Below are 23,959 nucleotides of genomic sequence, written 5' to 3' on the forward strand. Positions count from 1 at the left end.
GGGACTTACTCATGGGTTAGATGCCAACAGGACTCTGGCCAACAGGAAATGGTCATCTTGGATGTCACAGCTTAGATTTTGGAAGAATCCCAAGACATAACTGTATTCATATGGAAAATCAGTATGCAAAGGGATCTTGTAGCACCTTTGAGACTGCTTTTTCTTTTAGTTAGTCTCAAAGGTGCTACAAGCTCCCATACATACTTTGATTTGGGGGAAATATTAAGCCAGGAGGAGGGGATCTGTGGCCCTCTGGATTTTGCTGGAAGTGCAACTCCCATCCTTCCTCCCTATTGACTTTGCTAGGTGGAGGATGCTGGGAGCTTCAATTAGCCACATCTGGAAGGCCACATGGGGCAACCCCTGAAGAAGGCAAAAAGTCCTTCCAGGGATTTACCCAGAATTACTCGCCTTTTTTTTTTTTTTTTTTTTTTTGAGAGAGGTCATCACGAGGAAATGATGGTGATTAGGAAAAGAAAGGAATGAAATCTGGTTGCTTGGAGCCAGTGAACTTGTTTTGAATATTAATGTGAACTTTGAAGGAGATATCTCCCCCAAATAGGTTCAGCACTTATAAAGTCTTGTCTGCACTGGTCAGGATACTTCAGGAGCTTTCTTGCCCTCAAGCTGGGCACCTTGGACCAATGGTGTGCAGCAGTTCACATGTGCCTTCTACCATGAGTCACTCCCTTTGAGGTGGAAAATGCTGGTGCTCAGCCTTGATCCCATAGCTGGGCACCTTGTTCTGACCTCATGCCAGTGGGTAGCAGAGTGGGACATGTTGCAACTAGCTGCTTGGGATTGCCTTCTTATTGAAGACAGTCTGAAACTGAACTGGGCCATTTGTCCTGCATTGTCTAGATAGAGCAATGAGAGGGCAGGGGCAAACCAGGTCATTTGGTCCATGTAGACATGCCCTAAAACTCAGACTAGGTTTGACCCCTCTCCACGGACATGAGGCATGTCCACAGCCATCCCTGAGTTATGAAATGACACTTTCCCCCACATCTCCAAAAGTCTCCTATTTTTCTTTACCAGCTTCCACATCACAGACCAAGTTGGATTCTCCAAAAGCAAATGTGTTGTTGTTTTTATTTTTTTTTAAAGATAACACCTTTATTATGTATTTATTCCTGTTAGATAATAATTAATTTATTATAATTCGTATATTTTTAAATAATTATTATTTATTATGCAGAGATGATCAATTCCTCCCTCCCCCTTGATCACAGAGCAAACAGTTTTGCTGTGTATATATATATATATGTACAGTATATATATACACACACACACACATATATATATATAATGTTAATGGAGTCCTGATTGAAAATATATACTTTGTTGTTGTTTCACCCCCTCTTCGCTCGGTGTGTGGGTGTGTGGGTGGGTGTTCTGTATCCTAAAACGTCGCAACAGGCAAGGTCTTCCCATCCTAGACCGAGGGAAAGGTTGAGTTCTGAACTTGCAGCCGCTCCTTGGAAGCCCCTGCCTGGCTCAGTTGGTCGCTGTCGTCTCCGTGAGGACTTGCTGGGCGGGATGGGCGGGTGGGCAGGAGTCGGATGCAGGGGGCAGGGTGGTGGTGGTGACAGCGGCAGCGGTCCTCTCCGCTATGTGGAGTCCTGGTTGACCACTTTGCCTCCATTCATGGTGGGCGTTCCTGAACTTTTCCTGGAGCGGCCTTGTTTCTCTCCAATTTCATGCAGGGAAGGCTCTCTGTACATGCACACTGCAGAAAGGAAAAGAGAGGAGGAAAATAGGAAGCACATATTACACCCCGAGATCTTAAAAGAGGCATGCAAAAAACATTTACAAATTCCACACTTAGACTTGGATCCCATCTCCAAGAGATCTCATTATGTAAATGCAAATATTTCAATAAACAAATGAAATCCAACATCCTTCTGGTCCCAAGCATTTCAGTTAATGGTGATTCAACCTGTATATCCATTGTACAATGGGCAAAAGAGTACAACCACATGTGGAAGGGAACTGATACAGAAGCAAGACACCACCAAGATTCTGGCTAAAGGCATTCTCCTAAGAAGACGAAGAAAATACATTTAGAAACAACAACAACAACAACCGTATTTATTTATATTCTGCTTTTTCTCAAGGAATCAAAGTGGATTACAGCACTATGAATATAAAATAACAATATAAAAATACAATTAAACCCCCCTAAACCCTCAACCCACCCCCCAGTCATTAAATCATTGAATAACCCCTAAAAAGAAATTATACAGGTAAAATCTTTAAAACATTCCAACACCAATACAATAAAAAATTTTGGGAAGATTCGGGCGAGAAATGAATTGTATTCTAGAAATGGGGGCGGGGGGGAGGGGGTTGAGGACGAAAACAAGGAAGTCAGTGCCAGTTCTGGCGTCACAGACAATGGTTTGGGGGTAAGAATAAAGGGAAGGGGAAGGGGAAGGGGAAGGGGAAGGGGAAGGGGAAGGGGGCAGTTCTGTCTAAAAGAAAAAAGCCTGTGCCACATTTTATTATGGGTTAAATTTCTAAGGTATTTAAGGGGGGGCTTTTTGTCTATTTTTGCTACCAGAAGCTAACAGGCTTTTTTGCAGAATGCACTCCTCTTGTCTCTCTCTTCCTCCCTTTCCTGAAAGCTGTTTTTTCCCTCTTTTTGACTATAGAGAGTCCCCATCCTCCCCTTTCAAGTCCAGGCCTTCCCAAGGCCCAGTGGCCAAAGCAGGGGGTTCTGGACGTTAAGAGATAAGATTCTTGAACCCCCTCCTCTCCCCATGTTTTGTTTCAACTGAGAGCCTTAGATGAACGGTGAACAAAGTGGAGTCCCAGCTCATGGTCCCCTTGCCTCTTGGCATTAATTCAGTCAGCTCTTAAGAAGGCAGGAAGGTCAATCTTCTGCCCGACTTTGGCATCTTATCAGAGCGAAACAATAGAGCAGCCTGGCTGCTTGGACCTGGTAGACCCAGGCACCCTCAAATGATCCAGATCACCAGGGCCTTTGATCTGGACTGTTTGTAGCTAAGAAGCAATTCATCCTTTCTAGTTTTGAGCCAAAGCAGACCACGGCCTTCTGAGTTGATTTAAGGTCAGCTCTGTGATGGATGCAATAAGGCAGGAGGCTGTTCTTCTCAAATGGGAGGGAGTCTAGAACTCTGTTGTTGTTTTGTGTATGTCTAAGGGTGCATCTACACTGCAGCAATAATGCAGTTTGACTCCACTTTAACCACCATGGCACCATCCTAAAGAATCTTGGGATTTGTGAGCCACCAGGGCTCTTTGGCAGCGAAGACTACAAACCTTGTAAAACTACAAATTCCAGGATTCCATAGGATGGAGCTACAACATTTAAAGTATTATCAAACTGCATTATTGTTACACTGTAGATGCACCATACGCTCTCCAACAGGAGCAAGTGGACATCTTTGTCTGACATAGAATATCCACATCCAGTTCTAGGTTCCAGAAGGAGAGTTGTACATGTGGTGCCATTGGCCCTGGTTGTGAATTGTGCACAAATGCACATGGCACACTATGTTTCAGGGATGTACAGGCAAGTCATTAGTGCATACTATGGTGTTGTTCAAGTAGCGCCACACATAGGATTATATGTCCGGTTACATGCTAGGTTACATGGTCTTACCATTCAACATAAGGAATGAGTAGCACATTTAAGGCACAATTTCACATATCAGGACTTGCACTCTTCAATCACAATGCAAACCCAAATCCCCCAATCCAGGCATGGAGAGGTTCTCCAGTCCTAATCTAAGCTCATCATATACTAGAACATAGCTCAATGGATGCATGGCATGTACCCTTTGGGGCAGAATCTGCTAGAATCTTTCACACGTGTGCATTCCCCTTTGAAAGTGATTAAACTTTTTTTCATGGAAGCTGAGTTGTCTACGTGGGTCCAATGGGCATGTGGATGAGTATTCATGGCCAATGTATTTCCCTCTGCCTTTGTTGAATTTGGCCTCCCCCATTTCAGTGTGCATATGGTTCTTCATTTGGTTGCATAGCATTGCTATTCCACAGAGTGCTCATGTAGCATAATCCATCTACCCCTCTGCTTGCTGGGATTTACACAAGCCACATGTCAGCTCATAACCTTGGGTGGAAAGGGAGAGAGGCAGCTATCACAAAATGGCTGCTGTAGATTGGAGCCACAAGGCACACATTTCACAGAAGCCAAACTAAGTAGACTTAGAAAAGAGGCACTAATTTCAGAACTGAAGTAGAAGCCTCATATGAGGTTGGAGCCCCCAAACCTTGGGCCCAACAGTTTTCAACTCTAACTCATAGGTTCATACAATGCTAGAGTTGGAAAGTACCCCCAAGAACCATCTAGTCTAACCCCATTCTGCCATGCAGGGAGACACCATCAAAACCCGTCCTGTGACAGATGACCATCCGGCCTCTGTTTAAAAACCTCCAAAGAAGGAGACTCCACCACCCTCTGAGGCAGCATATTCTGCTGTTGAACAAAGCTGAAACCTTTTTCTAAGAAGGCAAGTGTGCACATCTGCTCTCTCTTAAATGAAATAATGAATTGTTTCTAAAAAGAATGAACCAATGAACACTTTCATTAAAACAATGAAATGACTGTTGCTTTCATTTTTAATGAAATATTCAAGCTTTCCCCTCCTGTGGCTACAGAGGGTTGGACATGAACCAATAGATTCAAAGGACAAAGAAAGAAAAAGTTCCACCAAAACATTAGGAAGAACTTCTTGACTGTAAGAGCTATTCTACAGTGGAAGACACTGCCTTGGAGGGTGGTGGATTCTCCATTGTTGGAAGTCTTTAAACAGAGGATGGATTGGCATTTTTCATGAATGCTTTAAGTTATGTGTTCTTGAATGGAAGGCACATGTCAGGATGTGGTCTTTGATGGGACCTTTGATCTCTATGATTCTTTGATTCTGTGATCACAGAATTCCCAGTTAGAGGCCTCTGGTGCAATAGAGTTCAGTAGATTACAGCTGGTTCTCTAGCCTGACCCTTGTGGTCCCTTCCAAATCCATGATTCTAAGGCATTATAACATTCCACCTAAACATTAGAAAGAAGGTCTTGACGGTAAAAGCACTTTGGCAGTGCAATATGCTTCCTTGGAGGATGATGGACTCTCTTTCTTAGGAGGTCTTTAAACAAAGATTGGATGGACATCTCTTAGGATGCTTTAGTTGTATATGCCTGCATGGCAGGAAGTTGAACTAGATGGCCTTTAGAAATCCTTTCCAGCTCTATACGCCAATAACTGTATTCTACTGATTTTATTGTGCCCATAATGCCTTATTCTTTCTAGCAATCAGTTTTGTTATGTGTTATTGTTTTTATTGTAGACCACACTGGGATTTTTATTTTATCAAAGAAAAGTTCTGTAGACAATTTCCAAAAGCTTTCTCTCTCTGGGTACCAAGGTGTCTGACAAACCAGCCATAACAGGAGCAGACCTGTCACTCCGAATAGAATAACAGAATTATAGAGTTGAAAGGGACCCCAAGGGCCATCCTATCCAGCCCCATTCTGCCCTGCAGGAATACACTATCAGAGCCTTCCCTGTTATGGATGTACATCCAGCCTCTCTTTAGAAACCTCCAAAGAAGGAGACTCCATCACCCTCCGAGGCATCCTGTGTCTTCCACTGTTGAGCAGCTCTTATGGGCAGGAAGTTCTTCCTAATGTTTGGGCGGAATATCTTTTCCTGAAGTTTGAATCTGTTGCTCTGTGCCCTGGCCTCTGGAGCAACTTGCTCCACCCTCAATATGAAATTTTTTCAAACATGGTTACCATGTCACCAACAATGATCACCGCTATGATCATTGCGGAATAGCGGTCTATAAATAAAATGTATTATTATTATTATTATTAACAAGCTTCTTCCACCCTTCAGTCTGACAGCCCATCAAATATTTAAACATGGCTATCATGTCTCCTCTTGACTTTCTCTTCTCCAGGTTAAACATACATCTATCTCCGTAAACCACTCACCGTAGGACTTGGAGGTTTCCAGACCCTTCACCACTTTGGTCACCCTCCTCTGGATTCTCAACATCCTTTTTGAATTATGGTGCCCAGAACTGGACACAGGATTATTCCAGATGAAGCCTGAATTGCCAAAGCAGAATACAGTGGGACTATGACTTCCCTTGATCTGGACACTATACTCCTATTGGCTTTGCTAAAATTGCAGAGAAAGGAGGGACGTGGGCAACCATTATGTCTGGTTCCCAATATTGTGTGTTAGCGACCTTCCAGGGGCCACATGGACTGCCAAAATGCTCCTCTTAAAAAAGGAATAAAATGGATGTGGTTGAAAATCCATTCGTGGTTCTGAAAACTAACTAAATATCAACAGTGCAGCAGGAGGGGCTGCAAACTATTTTACAGATAATTCTCTACTCTCAGAGGCTTCTAGGTGAGGCCAAGTGCCCATTTTGGGAGTCAGAGAAAGTGTGTTCCAGGGCTGGAGGAAATACAGACTTGGGGCTACAAGTGGTTTCCCCTACCCCTGGTTTTTGGCATGAAACCCTCCTGCATGCATCCTGCACTAATTCCTCTGGAATACCCTTTCTATCATCCTTCTCTCTTGCAGGGCTGTCATTCCAAAAAGTAACTTTTCCAAGCTATGGCTCATATGATAAACATCTTACAGCTCCAAAGCAACTGAGATGCCCACCAGGGCAAAGAGGCCTCACCCAGTTCTGAGTCCTTCAGGCAAACCTTGCCCCCTTTTCTCTCTGGCCCTCCGGAGAGAAGATGGCTCTTTAAAGAAGAGAGATATGCCAGTACATGGCAGCTAGCAGGGTTCTCAGTGGCATCCTGAGCCAGTTTATAGGGCTACAGAGCATTTTATAATACCAGGCTCCACTGTGTGCTGAGTCTCTGAAAGGCATATTAAGTCCATTCAGGGAAGACAGTTCCTGTTTATGAGCTTTCTGTGCCGCTGGAATTTAACTGAACATCCCTCTTTTCTTGAGAAGATTCTGGAGCATTTGTTGTGGGTGAATCCTAGTAAAAGAAATTTACAGCAGAAGGCATGCTTAAGAGAATCAGCATGGTGCAGTGGTTTGAGTGTTACACTATAACTCTGGAGATCAGGGTTCAATTCTCTGCTCAGCCATGAGAACCCAGTGGGTGACCTTGGGTGAGTCACACATCCTCAGCCCCAGAAAACCTCATGATAGGGTCACCATAAGTCAGACACAACTTGAAGGCACACAACAACATGGTATGCTGGGCATTCTTTAAAGCAGGCCTGCCCAACTGGTCTTGAGACCCACTTTGGGATGCATAAAGCACTAAGAATGGCAGAAAGAAAAATCTCAAAATGGGATGGAAGCCTACTTCGGGTTTGAAAAATGGTGGCAGTGGTTAATATTAACTGGGACAATATTCCAAAGAAGGAGCAACTCATGCATGCTGAATTGCCAACTTAGTCTGGACATATTAGTGTCACAGCATTGCATCCAACTAACTGACTGGCATCCTGTTGGTGTTTTGTGGACAGGTGCGATTGAACATCTTTGGCCATTGTATAACAACCAAATTTATTTCACAGTTGCCTAAGTGGAGTTCCACAAGTCTGAACTTTTGGACATGTAGCTGCCCATTCTTGGATTGTGCATTACTATTCATCAGTGCCATATACTGTGTAGGTACCTCCTTGTATTTTTTGTGGGCACATCATCAGTCTTATTCCTGCACTTCCTCAGAGATCAAGGGAAAGACCTTCACCACAGACCTTAAGTCTTTTGATATTGTTGTTGTGTGCCTTCAAGTCCTTTCCAACTTATGGTTTTCTTGGCAAGTTTCTTCAGAGGGGGTTTGCCATTGACATTTTCTGAGGCTGAGAGAATGTGATGTGCCCAAGATCACCCAGTGGGTTTACATGGCTGAGCTGGGTAAGTCACACATGTCTAAAATGTTAGTTATTCTGCGATCTGGTGGATGCCGTCAGGCAGCAAGAAGGGATATAGTCACCAGATCCAAGTGTCACCATGGGGAGCAATCCTTTGAAAGTTTGGGTGGAATCCTATTAGTGTCATAGATCTGTATGAGTTCCCTTGCTCACATGCATACATACAGTTGTACTTTTCGGGCCATTGTGCAATGGATGCCTACAGCTCCTAGTTGCATAAACAAAGCTTGGCAAATGTAACCATTTCACAAGGACCCCCATCTTATTTTTTTATCCTGACTAGAGTTTAACTAACTCTTTGTATAGCTGCAACCCCAGGACCTGGAGCTTGGAGATCTGAGCTCAGCTAACAGACAACACCAACAGGGGTGTTTTGCATGGATGTGGTGAAACAGGCAGCAGAAGGTGAGCTTGGGTCTGTTGGACAAGCCTCCCTAGCCCACAAGAGTTGTGTGAATCACATGGATTTCCCCATGAATGATTCACCATTCAATTACTGATTGAATGGGTTCACTTTGAGTGGGGTTAACCCACAGAATCCCAGTCATGCAGTTGTGCATTCTTGGGTAGTGTGCAATTATCTACCAGTGACTTTTTAATGTACCACTTGATTCAATGGAATTGATAAAACAGCCACCGTGTATTATTTCCTACCATCACACAAGGGCTAATGGGCAGGTACACCAGCATAAATTGTTTAAGTATCTCTGTTCTCTTCTGCAGCAGGGAAAGAACCACATACATTATTTGTGTCTGCATACAGAGATGAAACAGATGAAAATTTATATACCTTCTCAGTGTCGAATCCATTCTGAAGTTTAGTTCAGATTTTAAAGGCATTATCTAAATCAAGGGAAGTAATGGTCCCATTCTATTCTGCTTTGGTTGGAACTCACTTGGAATACTGTGTCCAGTCCTGAGCACCACAATTTAAGTGGGATATTGACAAGCTGGAGCATGTCCAGAGGAGGGCAACCAAAATGATGAAAGGCTGGAAACCATGCCCTATGGAGAGTGTCTCAGGGAGATGGGTATGTTTAGTCTGGGGAAGAGGAGGTTAAGAAGGGACATGATAGCTATGTTTAAGTATTGGAAAGGATGTCATATTGGGAATGAAGTAAGATTGTTTTCTGCTGCTCCAGAGACTAGGACCCAGAGCAATGGATGCAAACTACAGGAAAAAGGATTCCACCTCAATATTGGGAAGGACTTCCATATGGTAAGAGCTGTTTGATAGTGGAAGATGCTGCCTCAGATTCAATAGAGTGGTGTCTCATTCTTTGGAGGTTTTCAAACAGAGGCTGGATGGCCATATGTGGCAGGTAGGTTTTGATGGTGTCTTCCTGCATGGTAGAAGGGTGTTGGATTGGATGGCCCTTAAAGTCTCTCCCAACAATATGATTATATGATCTAACCCTATTCCCACCAAATAGGTCCAGCACCTTAGATAGCTCCTTTAATGTTCACAAAAAAAATCCAGAACAGATTTACTGCCTTTCTAACATGGGAGCCACCAGCTGCCACTGGTACTGGGTGCATAGTCCAACAGACTACAAACTGCTGGGACACTTTGAAAGTCGTCTTATGCTCAAAAACCCAATATCGTAACTCTCTGACCTTTAGCAAACTCTATCACATTGTTGCTTTTTAAAGAGAGGATATGGGAAAGATTGCAAAGCTCTTGCCCAAGAAGGCCATGTTATGTGATGCAAAGCATATTGGAATGGTGTGCCAGAGACAGGCAGTGACAGGCTGAAAGGCAGGGTTCTGACAGTATCCACCAATAGCACTGTTTTCCTGAATCCATCTCATCCAAGGGGATGGATGCTCCAAACTGGGATTTGTGGCCAAAATGGAAAGTTGCCTATGACAATTTCTAATTCCATGACTTCCAAAGCAGGAAGCAGGGCTGCTTCAGTGCAGCAACGACCTTGAGGATGCAGCAGAACAGGGGCTTTATGACAGCCAGCTTGCAGCCAGCTTAGAAACTGTCACTCCTCCCTCCCTTCTTTCTCTCCACCATCTGTTTGAGAGGATTCAAGAGAGGCCCCCTGACTGTTTCCTGGACAGAGACAGTGCCCAAAACCTGTTTATCACAGATGTTGCTGGATGTGCATGTGTGAAGAGGAGAACTGCATTGGGGAGAGGCAGAGAAAGAGAGATGGCATTTTGCCAGTAGAAGGACAAAAGGTGGAGTCTCCGTCTTTTGAGGTTTGTAAAGAGAGGCCAGATGGCCATCTGTCACAGGGAGTGCTTTGATTGTGTCCTCCTGCATGGCAGAAGGGGGCTGGATGGGATGGCCTTTAAGGGTCCCTTCGAACTCTACGATTCTAGAACTGTCGGGGGGAGGAACCTTGAGCTGTGCTCTGTAGTGGGAAGTCCCAGGAAGCTATTACCATAGGACCAGAGACCACAGGTAGCTGGGATTTGAGAGAGTGCTCTTCCATCAGTTGGATGTAGTTACAAAGCTTACGATTTTCAGCATGCTATCCCCACAACAGGGTTGGTTGGTTGGTTTATATATTTATTTCATTTATATGCTGACTTTCTCCCAAGGTGGCTCACAGATAAAATTCAGTTTAAAACCTTACAGTTAAAAACAATTAAAATCAGCTTGCAAAAACAATATAAAATTGCATTAAACAAACAAAAGTTGAAAACTCAGGCGGGGTACAGGCCGCCCAAAAAGGGCAGCCTGCCAGCACCTGTTTTTCTGCCAGAAGGAAGCCTCAGCCACCAAATGGTGAGGCTTCCCGCCGGCAGAATATGCTGCAGTGGTGCTGTAATGAGTGTGCCACAGTGCACCACTGGCGCACTTGTTACACAAGTGCCATGAGGTGCCATGCGGATGCTGTGCAGCACTTGCGTAACAATGGCGGCACCCATGTGTACAGGGCACCGACATTTTGATGCCCTCGTCACGTGCTAGGGTTGAAAGGAGTGTGGAAGCGCAGCCCCAAGGCAACCCTAGCATGTGACGAGGGCGTCTTAAAGGGCCGGTATGTACCGGGCCATAATTATACACACACACTGTATAAAAGCCTCCCTGACAAAGATTATAGATTAAAAGCCTACTTAAAGAAAAGCAGGTTGTGATTGCCAATGAAAGGTAAGCAGGGATGAGGCCAACCTAGTCTCCTGTGGAAGGGAGTTCCAGAGTTTGGGGGCAACCACTGAGAAGGTCTTGTTTCTCGTGTCCTCACCAAGTGAGTCTAGGATGGTGATAAGATCAACAGAAAGCCTTCCAATGGAGATCTTAGTATTCTTGCAGGTTTGTATGGGAAGATATGGTTCTTCAGATTGTCCGTACCAAAACCATAGAGGGCTTTATAGGTCATGAACAACATTTTGTATTCAACACCTTGGATAGTTCCTTTACAGTTCAGGGTAAAACCCTAAATGAATTCAGCATCCCACATGGGCATCTCCAGCCATTATGGCAAAAACAATCCTTTGAAAAGAGACAAAAGGGAGGTTCTGGAAACTGCAGATCTCCCAGCCTGACCTCCTAAGGACATAAGAAGAATCACAATGTGTCAGGCCAAAGGTTTCTCTAGCCCAGCATTCTGTTCCCACAGCAGCCTCCAAGGAAGGTCACAACTGGGGCAGGAGGGCAACTTTACCCTTGGGAGTAGCCAAGATCCTATAGGGTTTTCTGATACTGGAGGTGTTATATAGCCATCTTGTTGTATGACCCCAGTTGCTTCTAGTTTTATAAGCAAAGCACTGTGTGGAAGTGTACCTGACAATTTAAAGTCCTGCATTTTTGAGGCTTGCAACAATCAAGAAAGGACACTTTGCATTTTCAGGTCTGTTTCCATAAATGGGATTACTCCCCTTTTACCCAAAAATAACTCTGCTTAATTACTAGTGGGAAATATGCATGTCATACAAACACGCCTTGATGAAGACGTGACCAAAATGTAGTAAGAGCCTTCATCCTTGACTGCATTTTGAATCAACTCTGAGGATCAATACTGAATCCTTTGTTACAGGGACGTAATTTGTATTGCTTAAGCCCATTGTTACTGCATGAATTTTAATTTCAGCAATTTGCTAAAACAAACAAGCTGAGAAGTCAATGTTTCCATGATCAATATAAATGTATCTTCTCCTCACACAGTCTGTGGGTCAATACCACAAGTGTTTCAAGGAGAGGTGCAGCAAGTAGGGTCTGAGATCTCTTGCAATACCACAGAGGAGGAACAACCTGGAAGAAAACTCCTAGGATCGTCTGTGACATCTTGGCAAAGTATCTTGTATTGTCAAAGCCTATTTTAATAGAGGATTTACATCCTTGTCGTCATTTGAAACCTGTGCATGTTGCAATGGATCATTACTTCCACAGATTAGGTTGGAATCCTGTGGGATGTCTTACATGTGTCAGATCTTGTGTGAAAGCGACCGAGCATTTCTGACTGTTGTAGAATGATGCAATGAATTCAAGGTTGTGAAAATGGAGTTGTGCATGTGATGCTGTTCTGCCCACAGGTGCACATGGGATGCTTATATGGGTGTGAATGCACATGACAGTCAAGACTGTATGTCAAGAGCTGGAGTGTAACACTTTCCCCACACCATTCTGTGTCCTCACCGGTAGCTATCAAACCTGTTACCCATGATCTGGCCCACTTGCACCCCTCCTCTTTTTCAATATAAAGTTGATATCAACAGGGATGTTTAAGGCATGTAGCCAAGAAGGCACCCCCAATGCAGAAAACTAGCCATGGCATATAAGGACATCCGTTACCATAGAAGAAGATCTGATTGGCTCAGCATGGGGAATGCTCAAGAGCACATGGACAGGATAGAGCCATCAAGATTGGAATTTTCATAATCCATTCAGTGACAGGAGTGATGGTGGGTGAGAGACCTTGTGTTCACAAGTGAACAGAAACCCAAGTACCCTCTGATAGTCTATTGTCCAGAGACATTTGCAATGATTGTCTGGCCATTTACAAATTCCCTTCTCATTCTGGGAATTTCCTTTTAATCCCCAAATCTTCCCCAGGATATGTTGTGCCCTATAAATTTGCTGGCCATGATCCCCTCTATTGGATCTTGTTCTTAGTCAAACAGACATTCTGTTAGTATCTTGCTTGACTGCTCGGCTGCTGATCCACCTTCATCTCACAACCCTCCCCCCAAACTGGAACCTCTGCTTCTGGAATCAGTACAGTATTGCCCTCTTCAGTCCTATATCGTTAGTTCTTGTATGTGTGTGAATGTGCGTTTGTGTGAGTGGTGATTCCCTTTTACAAATAAAACTACATTTGGACCTTGCATTCTGGAGTTCTGTTTCTTGAAACCGGTATGCACAGTATTGATCCTTGCTTTTAGTTGGCCAAGCCCCACCAACAGCTTCAATTGAGCTAATAAAATTCCTTTATTAAATATTGATTGTGGGTGCCGTCTTGGGACCTTGGCATTTTTGACAACAAATCCCAGAAGAGATCATTGCTGTTGTTGGGGATGGAAGAGGGGGGGAACAATTCAGATGAAGAAGCCACTGGTCTTGGCTCGGAGGGGGAAAGAAATGAGGATGTATTCTGAGATGTGCACCTTCCCTTTTGCTTCACCTCAGAGCCCAGACCAGCTGCACTTTGTCATCTGAATTACCTTCTCCTCCCTTTTTCCCCATCAGTAAGGAGCACCAAAGGCATGGTCTGAGAGCTGCTGCAGGAGTTTCTGAATGGCATGAAAAAAGCTGCAGAATACATCTCCGTATCCCATCCGAAAAGGGATATGTCCAAGTGGGCATGTTTCACTAACAGGATGTCTGAGGTGCACATGAGATGCATGTTTCTTTGTTTGTTTTCTGGCTGAAAAACAGATTTGCCAAAATGCAGGAAAAACAGTGAAGAAAAAAAATACAGCGGTGAGAAATCTGTGCATTTTTCAGCCAGAATGCTCACCTTCTGAATTTTTTCAGCAAATTATTCTGTGCAGAAATACATTGGGGGTTTTTTGTTTGTTTGTTTTTTGTTTGTTTGTTTGTTGAGAATTTTTTGGTTTTATGCAAAAACAAAAACCTTTCCCCAAGTTTCTGTTTTTAAAACCAAAAGCAGCTATCTTAGACAATAAAAATCTTACACAACAATATCATTGCACAAAACCCCGAGATCTTGCATGAACAATAGCCACATCATTTTGTTATGCAAAATTTTTGTTGTGCAAGGTTTTTTGTATAAGCTTTTTATTGTGCAAGATTTGTGGTTGTGAAACGATGCTGTTTTTGTATAGAAAACAGTCTAGCACAAAAAATACTGAAATGTCTGGAAACAGATACTTTTTGTGCAAAATTTCACAAACCCTATGCCAAAAAACAAAAAAAAACAACACCATGAGAAAACAAAAAACCTCACATGTATTTCTGCACCAAATAATTTCCTGAAACACTTTGAATGTATGAAGACTGCGTGGGAATTGTACAGAAGCATTTGTCTTCCTCACAGCAAGGAGAAAAAGGCAGAAATTATCCGCCTTCACTTGCTATGACAAAAAAAAAAAAGAAGCTAGATATTAACATGCCTACATTTGGTAACTTGGTTCAGTTTCACAAACCTGCCATTCCACACGAAGGCTAAACCATGGGGCCATTAGTCTGGCTTTGCCTGGCCTTTCCCAAAATCCACAACATGCCAGAACTGCTCCCTGCCCCATGACAAAACAATGCACACTTATCATGGAGAAATAACAACTAGTGCTCCTCCTACCTTCTATGGGTTTTGGTACAAAATGTGATGATGGTTTGGTCTTTTTCACCCGGTTCCCTTTCATAATCTGCCCTTCTTTATTGAGTCCCAAAAACCAGGCTCTCCCTGATTCCTGCTGTCGGTACAGCGTAGAGGAATAGATAACATAGTAGTTTTCAAAGACGGACTCCTTAAATTTGCACTCTGGTGTGAAGATGTCCTGCAGCAAGTGGAAAAGGATAGAAGGGAAGAAAGAAAAGAAGGGATTAAGCTCAGGAGTTGTTTAGAAAAGTAGCCATGAGCCAAGAGATAAAGCTGTGCAAATCTGGGTGTAATCTCTTTAATGAAGAGAAAATAAAATTAAAAAGGAGGCAGCCCAAGAAGAGGAAAGCTTAGGGAACCACGGCTTAAAAGGAAGGATTTAAGAACATAAAGCAGAACATAGAGACATTGCAGTGCTAGACTGGAATATCAGCATATAGAAGGATCTTGTAGCACCTTTGAGATTAACTGTGCAAAAGAAGTTGTAGTATTAGCTTTCACAGACCTAAGTTTGCTTCCACAGATGCATCAGATGCAGGGTTTGAGTCCACTTTTTCTATCTGACGCTGCTGCTGCACTGCAGAATTAATGCAGTTTGACACCACTTTAACTGTCATGGTTCTATCCTATGGAATCTTGGGATTTGTAGTTTGCTGTGGCATCAGCACTCTCTAACAGAGAATAGCTCACAAAACTACAAACTGCAGAATTCTATAGTATTGAGCCATGGCAATTAAAGCAGCAGCAAACTGCAAGAAATCTGCAGAGCAAATGAAGCCAAAGTACTGAACTGATTTTGTGGATAGAGAACAGCACCTTGGATAGCTTAATGATGATGGTGATGGTTTACAACCAAAAATGTACTAAACTGTGGTGGACAAAGTATGATTTGGAGCCCAGGACTGTTTCTTTGACCATCAAAGGGTGGCGAAAATATTCTTTGCTCCAAAATGATCTCTGTGTGTGGAGGGCAATTCCACGTTGTCCTGTGTGCCCAGGACTGCTCATATGAGTCAAAATGAAATTTCAAACAAACATTTTCTCAAAATGCCCTCGAAAGGCCCAGGAAGGCCACAAAAAACATGCCACCATGTCCCTGGAGGGCAGTTGGAGGCAAATGATCTTTTGGTATAGAAGCAGGTGTGATGGGGGTGCACAGTGGAGGATGTGGCTCTCCAAGGTTAATGTGCCCTCCCCCCGCCTCCTACAGTTGTAAAATGAATGGGGATTGAGCTCTCAATGTACCAAATCTCTCCCATTCACCAAAAGGTCCACTTCCCATTTAACCTATCAAATTTGCTGTAACTCTCAATTGATTCCACTGAAATAAAGGTCAAGTTCCCCCGTCAAAGACACAGAATGTAATTTCCCACTGAGAGCTACATGTCAACTGTGCATTAGTGAATCACAATGTTGTGCAAGTGAATATACAAACAACAGTGAAATACCCGACTGCAGGTGCAACACACATTTGCAAACAAAATGAACAAGTGGCACTGGAACAACTCTGCTTCTCTGGCCTTCAACCTTAATACAGACCTCTGCATTAGAGAAAAATGTCCAACTGCTACTGGAGGGGAACTTACACACATGTATGTCACTAAATTGATCCCATTTGGGGAGGAAAGTTGGGATGTAAGTGCAATAAATAAAATACAGCTAGCCCTCTATATCCACAGATTCTTTATCCATGGCTTGAAATCATCCATGGCTTGAAAATATTCAAAAAAAGTATACAGTCCAAAAAGCAAGCCTTGATTTTGCCATTTTGGATAAGGGACAACATTTCATTTCACCATGCCATTATATTTAATGGGACTTGAGCATCCACACATTTTGGTATCCATGGGGGTTCCTGGATACCAAAGGCTGACTGTAAAATAACAGGATTCTGGCCAAAGACTTTGCACAGAAATCTTTTTCCAGAAACCAAAGCAAAATAACTTAGAATTCAACAAACAAAAACCTATATTTATTCTTCAGAAGAAAGGATCTCACAATATTTCCATTTTTTCTCCCTTATAGAAACCATACTGAAACCAGAACATCATTAAAAGAAAATAAAAGGTTAAAGAAGGTTGCTCTAAAGCCCCAGGCCCCCTAATTAAAATGGACAGAAGCCAACTAATCGCCTTATGTTGCATGGAAGAACAATCTACCGATTAAAGATGGAAAGCTTACAAATGGATTTACAATTAGACAAATAACAGAATTCCAAGCATTTTCTGATATCAGGACCAAGCAAAGTGTTTTGTGATAGTTTGTCCTAAGATGTTTGTTTTGTAATCTCTCTCTCTCTCTCTGGCAAAAGTAGCTACTATTGGTAGCTACTACTGGTACTATTGGTACTATTAGTACTATTGGTATTTACTATTGGTAGCTACTATTGGTAGATCCCTTTTTTTGTATTGGTACCAAAAAGGAGGAGGAGAGGTAGAGAGCTGTTTCATTTCTCACCAACCCAGCTTCCAAGATCTTGAACTTAATGTGGACATTCAGGTCAAGGGAAGGGTGACCAAAATGGTGAGAGGTCTGGAACCCACCATGCCCTATGTGGAGTGGCTTAAGCCCCGAGAAGAGAAACTTAAGAGGGGGGCATGATAGCCATGTTTAACTATCTGAAGGGATGTCCTATTGAGGATGGAGCAAGCTTGTTTTCTGCAGCTTGAGAGACTAAGACATGGAGCAATGAATTCAAGTTACAGGAAAAGATATTCTACCTCAACACTAGAAAGAACTTTCTGACAGTAAGCACTGTTCAAAAGTGGAAGATGTTGCCTTGGAGTCTGGTAGAATCATAATAATAATAATAATACGTTTTATTTGTATTTTCCCGCTTCTCCCGATGGATCGAAGCGGGATTACATCAGGGTATATAATACAACAATACAGATACAAATGCAATTACAAACAATTCCAGTAACAATTATTAAAACAAAGTATAAAAACAATCATCTCTCTAAAAACATGCAATATGCAATCCTAATTAGCATTTTGAGGTAGGCTCCTGTTTGGGAATGATATTCTATTATAGAGAGTAAGGGGGATATGCTAATTGGAAGAGGTGAGTTTTCAGCGCCTTCTTGAAGGCATCCAGGATAAATATAAGTCGGATCTCTTCCGGAAGATTGTTCCAGTGCGTATGTACCATGGCCGTAAATGCTCTTTGGTGAGTAGTTCTTAGTCTCACCTTGGGATGCTCAAGTAGATACTTCCCAGTTATTCTGAGAGTGCGGGGCGGATTGTGTAGGGAGAGGCGTTCCCTCAAGTAACTCAGGCCCAAGCCATGTAGGGCTTTTAAGGTAATAACCAACATTTTGTATTGGGCCCAGAAGCGAATTGGCAGCCAGTGAAGAGATTTTAATACAGGTGTTATGTGGTCTGACCTTGGAAGTTTTTAAACAGAGGCTGGATGGCCATCTATCGGGGATACTTTGATTGTGTCTTCCTGCATGGCAGAATAGCATTGGACTGGATGGCCCTTGGGGGTACCCTCTAACTCTATGATTCTATTGTGCATTTGGCAGAATTGTCCAATAGACTCTGAAGCACATGTAAGCCACTAACAGAATCCCATCTGTTTCTGACAAAAAAAAAGCCATGGTCAGTGTGAGCACTAGTGCATCCAAGGGCCTAAGTGGAAAACCAGGTTGCTCAGGAGCGCACTGGTGCCTTGCAGGTGGAGAAAATCTTTTGGCTTTTGGATATTTCAGGCTCAGTATTGTCTCCTCCTCCTAAGCCCTTGACTCCCCTGTTAGCTGGTTGATGAACATGCTTCAGGGTTTAATTTGAACATTAAAGGAGCTCCCCAAGATTCTGAACCCATTGGAAGAAGATAAGATACAGCAGCCTGGAAAGCACCTTTAAGAATAAAACTTAAGAGTGGATTCACCCCATTTCCCCACTGGCCATCCACCACTGTCTTCAGCTGTAGTGAAGCTGTGGCACTGATAACAGGACATCAACACTCTTGCTGCAAGAAGTGTGTGGCACAGCCAAGTCACAGATTAGGCTGTGTCAAAAATGGTACACAAGAGTTTTTCAGGGGCAGCATCCCAATCTGCAGGATCAGCCATTGCAACCAACCTGGACCTTGTTAAGTGGAAGGGAGCACCTTCTCCAAGGAAAGGGTTTTTCTTTTGGGATGGGACCTCAAGGATGTAGAATGATGAATACAGAAGACCCATAAATAAGGGACTCTGCATTGTATTCAATGGTTTGGACATCTGGAATCAGGGAACAAAGTGAAGATAGCAGTGCTGAAACATAGTTTTCCTTCTTTAGGAAATGTCCTGTGTTTACAGCTCTCCTTTCTTTCCCATGAGCATTAGAATGGAAACAACAACAAAAATTCACATTTAAATGGAATCATTGCTCCCATTGTCAGTTTACAGAACATACTCAGTTGGGTGCACGTGCAATTAAAAATGTATTCATTGGTATTTTATAGTTGTGTGTTGCATTTTGCTAAGAGTGAGTGTATTGTATAAAAATGATAATGTGATTCCATCAGCTTATGCATGTTTTTTTATACAGCAGTGCCTTTGTTGTGGTGGAAGGTGTACAATCTAACACTTGGAATGGCTGGATTGTATTATTTTAAAACAATAATAAAACTACTGTATTTGGATAGTTTAATTTCCTGCTGTTGTCTGTGTGCTCCAGTCTTGTTTCCAGCCTTAAGAAAACAGCAACATATGTCTATGGTGCTGTCAACCATTGAAACATTTTGAAATGATTAATCCTGTGCTTTTGAATCAATGTATTGTTTAATGAAATTTGAATACATTTGCATCCGTTCCAAACGCTATGTTCCCTGACAAGAGGGCCGTTTTCCAGCTGAACTCACACCCTTCTGAATGGCTTCTGCTGCATTTCTTTCCCCCACTCTTGTTTGAAAAGAAAAAGAGAAGGAAGGAACAAAAGAGGAAAAGATATGTGGAAGGGAAAATAGAATGTATTTGGATGGAGAGAGAAGGAGGGGGCTCTTACACATCATAAAGATTATTTGTTGGGTGAATCTTAAAATCACAAAAATGTTTTCCTTATTATTTTTCATTCACTTTGTACAAACTGGTGGCTTCCAGGTCAGTGGGATGGTGAATCTGTCCTGGATTTAAGTCTGAACTTTAAAAGAATAGTATGGTTCCTTCACAGTTCAGCCCTAGAACCAAGAACAGACTCACTATCACCCCAACATAAAAGCCACCAGCTGTTGCTGGATCAAATGTTTAAAGGCTCCATGCAACCTTGTCTACTCTATGAAAAGTTTAGCAGAGTCCAGAGTTCAAACTGCCTTCATCAACATGGAGTACATTTGCTAAACATCCCCTCCCTGAGAAAGACAGACAGACGTACAGACAGACACCCACTTAATTTGGGACCCATCTCCTGGGGGAAATGGGAGTTGCCTTGACATTGCCCATGTTGGTGGGACAGTTTAAGACTGAGCATTACAGAAAATGTCCAAAGTGTTTAGCTCTAAACTCCCCAAATGGGTCCAGCACCATGGATAGTTCTTTGGATAGCCTGGATCTCCTGCCTCACAAAATACTGTACATCCAGCAACTTGGACAGTTCAGAATAAAACCCAGCCTGGCATCCTGCTGATGACATATGCAATTGGAAGTCCACCTTATACTTGGGTAAATCCAATCCCTAGTGTCTGCAGGATCGGTAACTGTGCTTTCACTTACCTGTGTCCGGGGGAGAAGAATGTTTCTCTAGACATCTGGGGGTCCTCCAGTGTGACTCTATAGTCAATATCTAGCAGAGGCTGACCATGAAGTCACATTGGAAAACCTCCAGATACCTAGGGAAAACATCTCTCTAGGTATCTGGAGGTCTCCCAGAGTGACTCTATTGTCAACTGCCATTGAAAGTTGGCCATAGAGTCATGCCTGAGGACCTCCAAATGCCTAGAGAAACTAAAGCGGGTTACAGACCACCGATTTGGGGCGGGCTGTACCCGCCCCTTTCCCCGGTGTATCGGGGCCTCAGTGGCCAGAACGGCAGCCGCTGAGGCCCTGATCCGCTGCTTTTCAGGTTGCGGGGAAGCTGCAAAACGCCGCTTCCCCGCAGCCTGAAAAGGGGTGTCCTTGGGGCTTCAAGCCCCAAGGACACCCCGTGGCGGTGGGGAGGAGGAGAAAGGGGCCGCTTGGCCCCTTTCTCCCTTACTTCACTGGGCGCAGCCGTCTGAAGGCTGCGCCCAGCGAAGCAAAGTGGCGCCGCAAACCAGGAAGGATCTCCGAAACGGCGCAGTCGTGACGTCGTCATGGTGGCCCCCATGTGGAAGGGGAGCCACCATTTTGTACGGACTGACTCCGTACTTTAATGGTGGTGTGTAACCCGCCTAACTCTCTAGACACCTGCAGATTTTCCAACAAGATTCTATGGTCAACTTCCAGCAACAGACACTAGCAGCTGTGTAGCATTTGCCATTAACCACAGTTCTTGTACCTGTGGTAAGTCTGAAAACATATCCACTGCAGATACAGGGGTCAGACTGTGTATCTTTTATTGGTCACTGTGGAGGTTGCTGCTACTTTCCTCAATCTACTATGACCAAAGCCAACCCCCCCTTCCATAACTCGTAGTGCATCTGTAATAGCAGCCCCCAAACACCACTGCATTGCTGGTGGAGAGGGGATCCAAGAAACATCTGTGTTCCCATAGCAAGGCTTGGACTGATTCCAGGGATAGCTTTCCTCCTTTAGAAAATGTCCTGTGGTATATGGTAGAAGAAGTCTTCAATCTCCATGTGGTGAAGGTGCATCTCTGACAGCCCTTGTTGCCTCTCAACCAGCCATAGAATGGCAATGGGAGAGTGCTACCACAACAACACAGTCCTGGCAGAGTAATGGAATTCTTATATTACATGTGACCCTGTAGGATCTTGGTCACAAACCACTCCATTCATATGAGTGCAACCAGCTCCATGTATTATTTTGAAAGGTCTAGGGATAATCTCAAATTGTTGTGATACTGTAGATCCTTCTCAACACACACACACACACATGCAAGAAATAACCCAAGTCCCCCTTGCCACCCCAAAAATCTAAACTAAAATATTCAGGTGATCTTCTGGCATGAAAAGAGGAAATACATAAAGTATGAAAGGAGGAAAGGAAGAGCTGGTGGGTCACAGCTTGAGACCTGGCAGGTGTGGAATCATTTGTGGCTGATGTGATATTGAAAATACACATCTCTATTTTTCAACTTTAAACTTGCATTATTGACATGCAAGTCAAGTCTGCCTTAATCCAATTCCATCCAGATGGGTTGGACTGCATCATCCATCAACCTGCAGCCAGTTAGAATGACTGCATTCTTTTTCAAGATCACCATTCTTTTTAAGAAATTCAGGCAAGTGTTTATAATTCCCTCTTCACATTAAGCTGAGAGAGAATGACTTGCCCAAGGTCACCCGCTAACTGCAGTGGCAAGACACTTTTGGTTATAAGGAGACTTGTTCCTGTAAAAGTTACCTTGCAGAGCCCAAGGGCTGCTTGATTTCCACTCCAAAATTGCAACTAGGATACGCAATCTTCTCTTACTTTGTTTTAATATCCCTGGAATTAAACTTAAAAGTTTAACAGGGTAGAATTTGCAGTTAAACATAATTGCCAGGGATAGTCTGGAAATTGAAATGCTTTAAAATCCCTTTTACAGGTAGTAGGTGCTGAGAACCACCTTTCCACTTTGTCTCTAATGCGAGACCGCCAGCTGTGTTGCTGATACCTCTAAGAGAGACACAGCTATTGTCTATGGTGAAAATGCTCCCATTGATGCCAGCCCAGCAAGGGAGCAGTTTTAATGGCTGCAGATCCTAATTACAGCACAGATGTCTAGAACAAGGGTGGGCAAATTCAAGTCCTGGGGTCCCAATCCAGCCACCTGTAGGGGTTATCAATGACTTCTCTGCTAGGGATCGAGTGCATCCACTCTAGGTGTTATTCCAGATTTTAAAAGAACTATTCAAGTTACCAAATCTTAAACACCCCAGATTAGCCTTCCATCTTGAAAACTTTGGTCTGAAGCTTGGAACAAACCCAACCACCAGTCTTCACTGGATTTGGAGAACTGTTGGCTTTGCACTATATCAGAATCATGGTGGGTATGCCTAGAAGTCCATCTTTTGATTTTTGCTGTTAGTCTGTTTTGACAGAGTCAGCATGGTGCAGCAGTTTGAATGTTGTACTGTGACTTTGGAGACCAAGGTTTGAAGCCCTGTTCGGTCATGGAACCCACTGGGTGACCTTAGGCAAATCACACTGTCTCATCCACAGAGGGAGGCACTAGCAAAAATCCCTCTGAACAAATCTCTCTCTCTCTCTCTCTCTCTCTCTCTCTCTCTCTCTCTCTCTCTCACACACACACACACACACACACACACACACACACCAAACCCAAGACACAACGGTGATAGGCTTGCCTTAGGGTTGTCTTAAGTCGAGAATGACTTGAAGACACATAATAACAGCAACACTGGTTTGAAGGCAGAAACGCAACTACTGCCCATAGAACTGGAAATACATTTCTATTTATCAACTGCTGTATTGCACAACAGACTCTCCAAATCTTTTGAATGGAAGACAGGCAAAAGTAGTTCAACCAATCAAGACACTCAGATGGAAATCTCTTTTTAAAGCTCAGAATAGAACCCAGAATGGATTGATGACATCCTGGACATGGAAACTGTCAGTCACCATTGCCATCGTCACTTTATTGAACAGAAGAAAAACTGATCCAAAGCAGAATGAGCAGGGCTAGAGAGAAAGTTTGAGAGATTTCCAACAAACCTATCCAGATGATTTTTTTAAAAATTGTGCATTTTAAATTATGATTATTAAATGTGGATTTGTAAAATATGCAGGTAAGAGTTTATGATTGTGATGATTAACAACTTTACCCCAAAGACCAGCGCTCCAACCAGAGTCCTTCTGTTTGATATAAATTTAATATTAAAGGGGCTATCAAAAGGCTCAGAGCCTGGTGGGCAACTCAGTGTGGAAGAAGCCACTTGTCCATGTACAGAGATCCTGTACACTCGGCATGGAAGTGCTTAACTCAAAGCCCAGACTAATCTGTCAATGATCAAAATATGCATAAGCCCCTCAGCAATGGAACAATTATGTGTGGGACATTGGTGTTTGCAAGTAAATGGAAGTTCAGGAATATCTCCCTCCAGGAGAGATATGTATTTGTTCAGGGATATCTGCATGGTTGGTCTGGTGATTTCTCAACTTCTTTGCTCATTCTCTCGTGGGAAATCCATTCAAGTCCCAACATTGGCCCAGGATAGATTGC

The 23,959-nt window shown here is 43.2% G+C and overlaps 1 protein-coding gene across 4 annotated transcripts in view; it reads right to left on the bottom strand.

Moving 5' to 3' along the window:
• Nucleotides 1-1,088: 1,088 nt before the first annotated feature.
• Nucleotides 1,089-23,959, bottom strand: part of FGF12 (fibroblast growth factor 12) — a 287,001-nt gene continuing 264,130 nt past the window's right edge. For 3 of the 4 annotated variants that reach the window (XM_089508686.1, XM_089508687.1, XM_089508685.1), the window contains 2 exons: nucleotides 14,630-14,828; nucleotides 1,093-1,729 (listed from right to left, as the gene is read on the bottom strand). In XM_089508686.1, the coding sequence (XP_089364812.1) occupies nucleotides 1,611-1,729; nucleotides 14,630-14,828 (318 nt within the window). In that variant the 3' untranslated portion in view covers nucleotides 1,093-1,610. Of the gene's footprint in view, nucleotides 1,730-14,629; nucleotides 14,829-23,959 lie in introns of all 4 variants that reach the window. The other variant, XM_089508684.1, reaches the window with a different exon arrangement.

This window comes from Sceloporus occidentalis, unplaced genomic scaffold (genome assembly GCF_023333645.1).
Source record: "Sceloporus occidentalis isolate IW3139 unplaced genomic scaffold, rSceOcc1.0.p SCAF_2, whole genome shotgun sequence".
In the NCBI taxonomy this organism is placed as follows: Eukaryota; Metazoa; Chordata; class Lepidosauria; order Squamata; family Phrynosomatidae; genus Sceloporus; species Sceloporus occidentalis.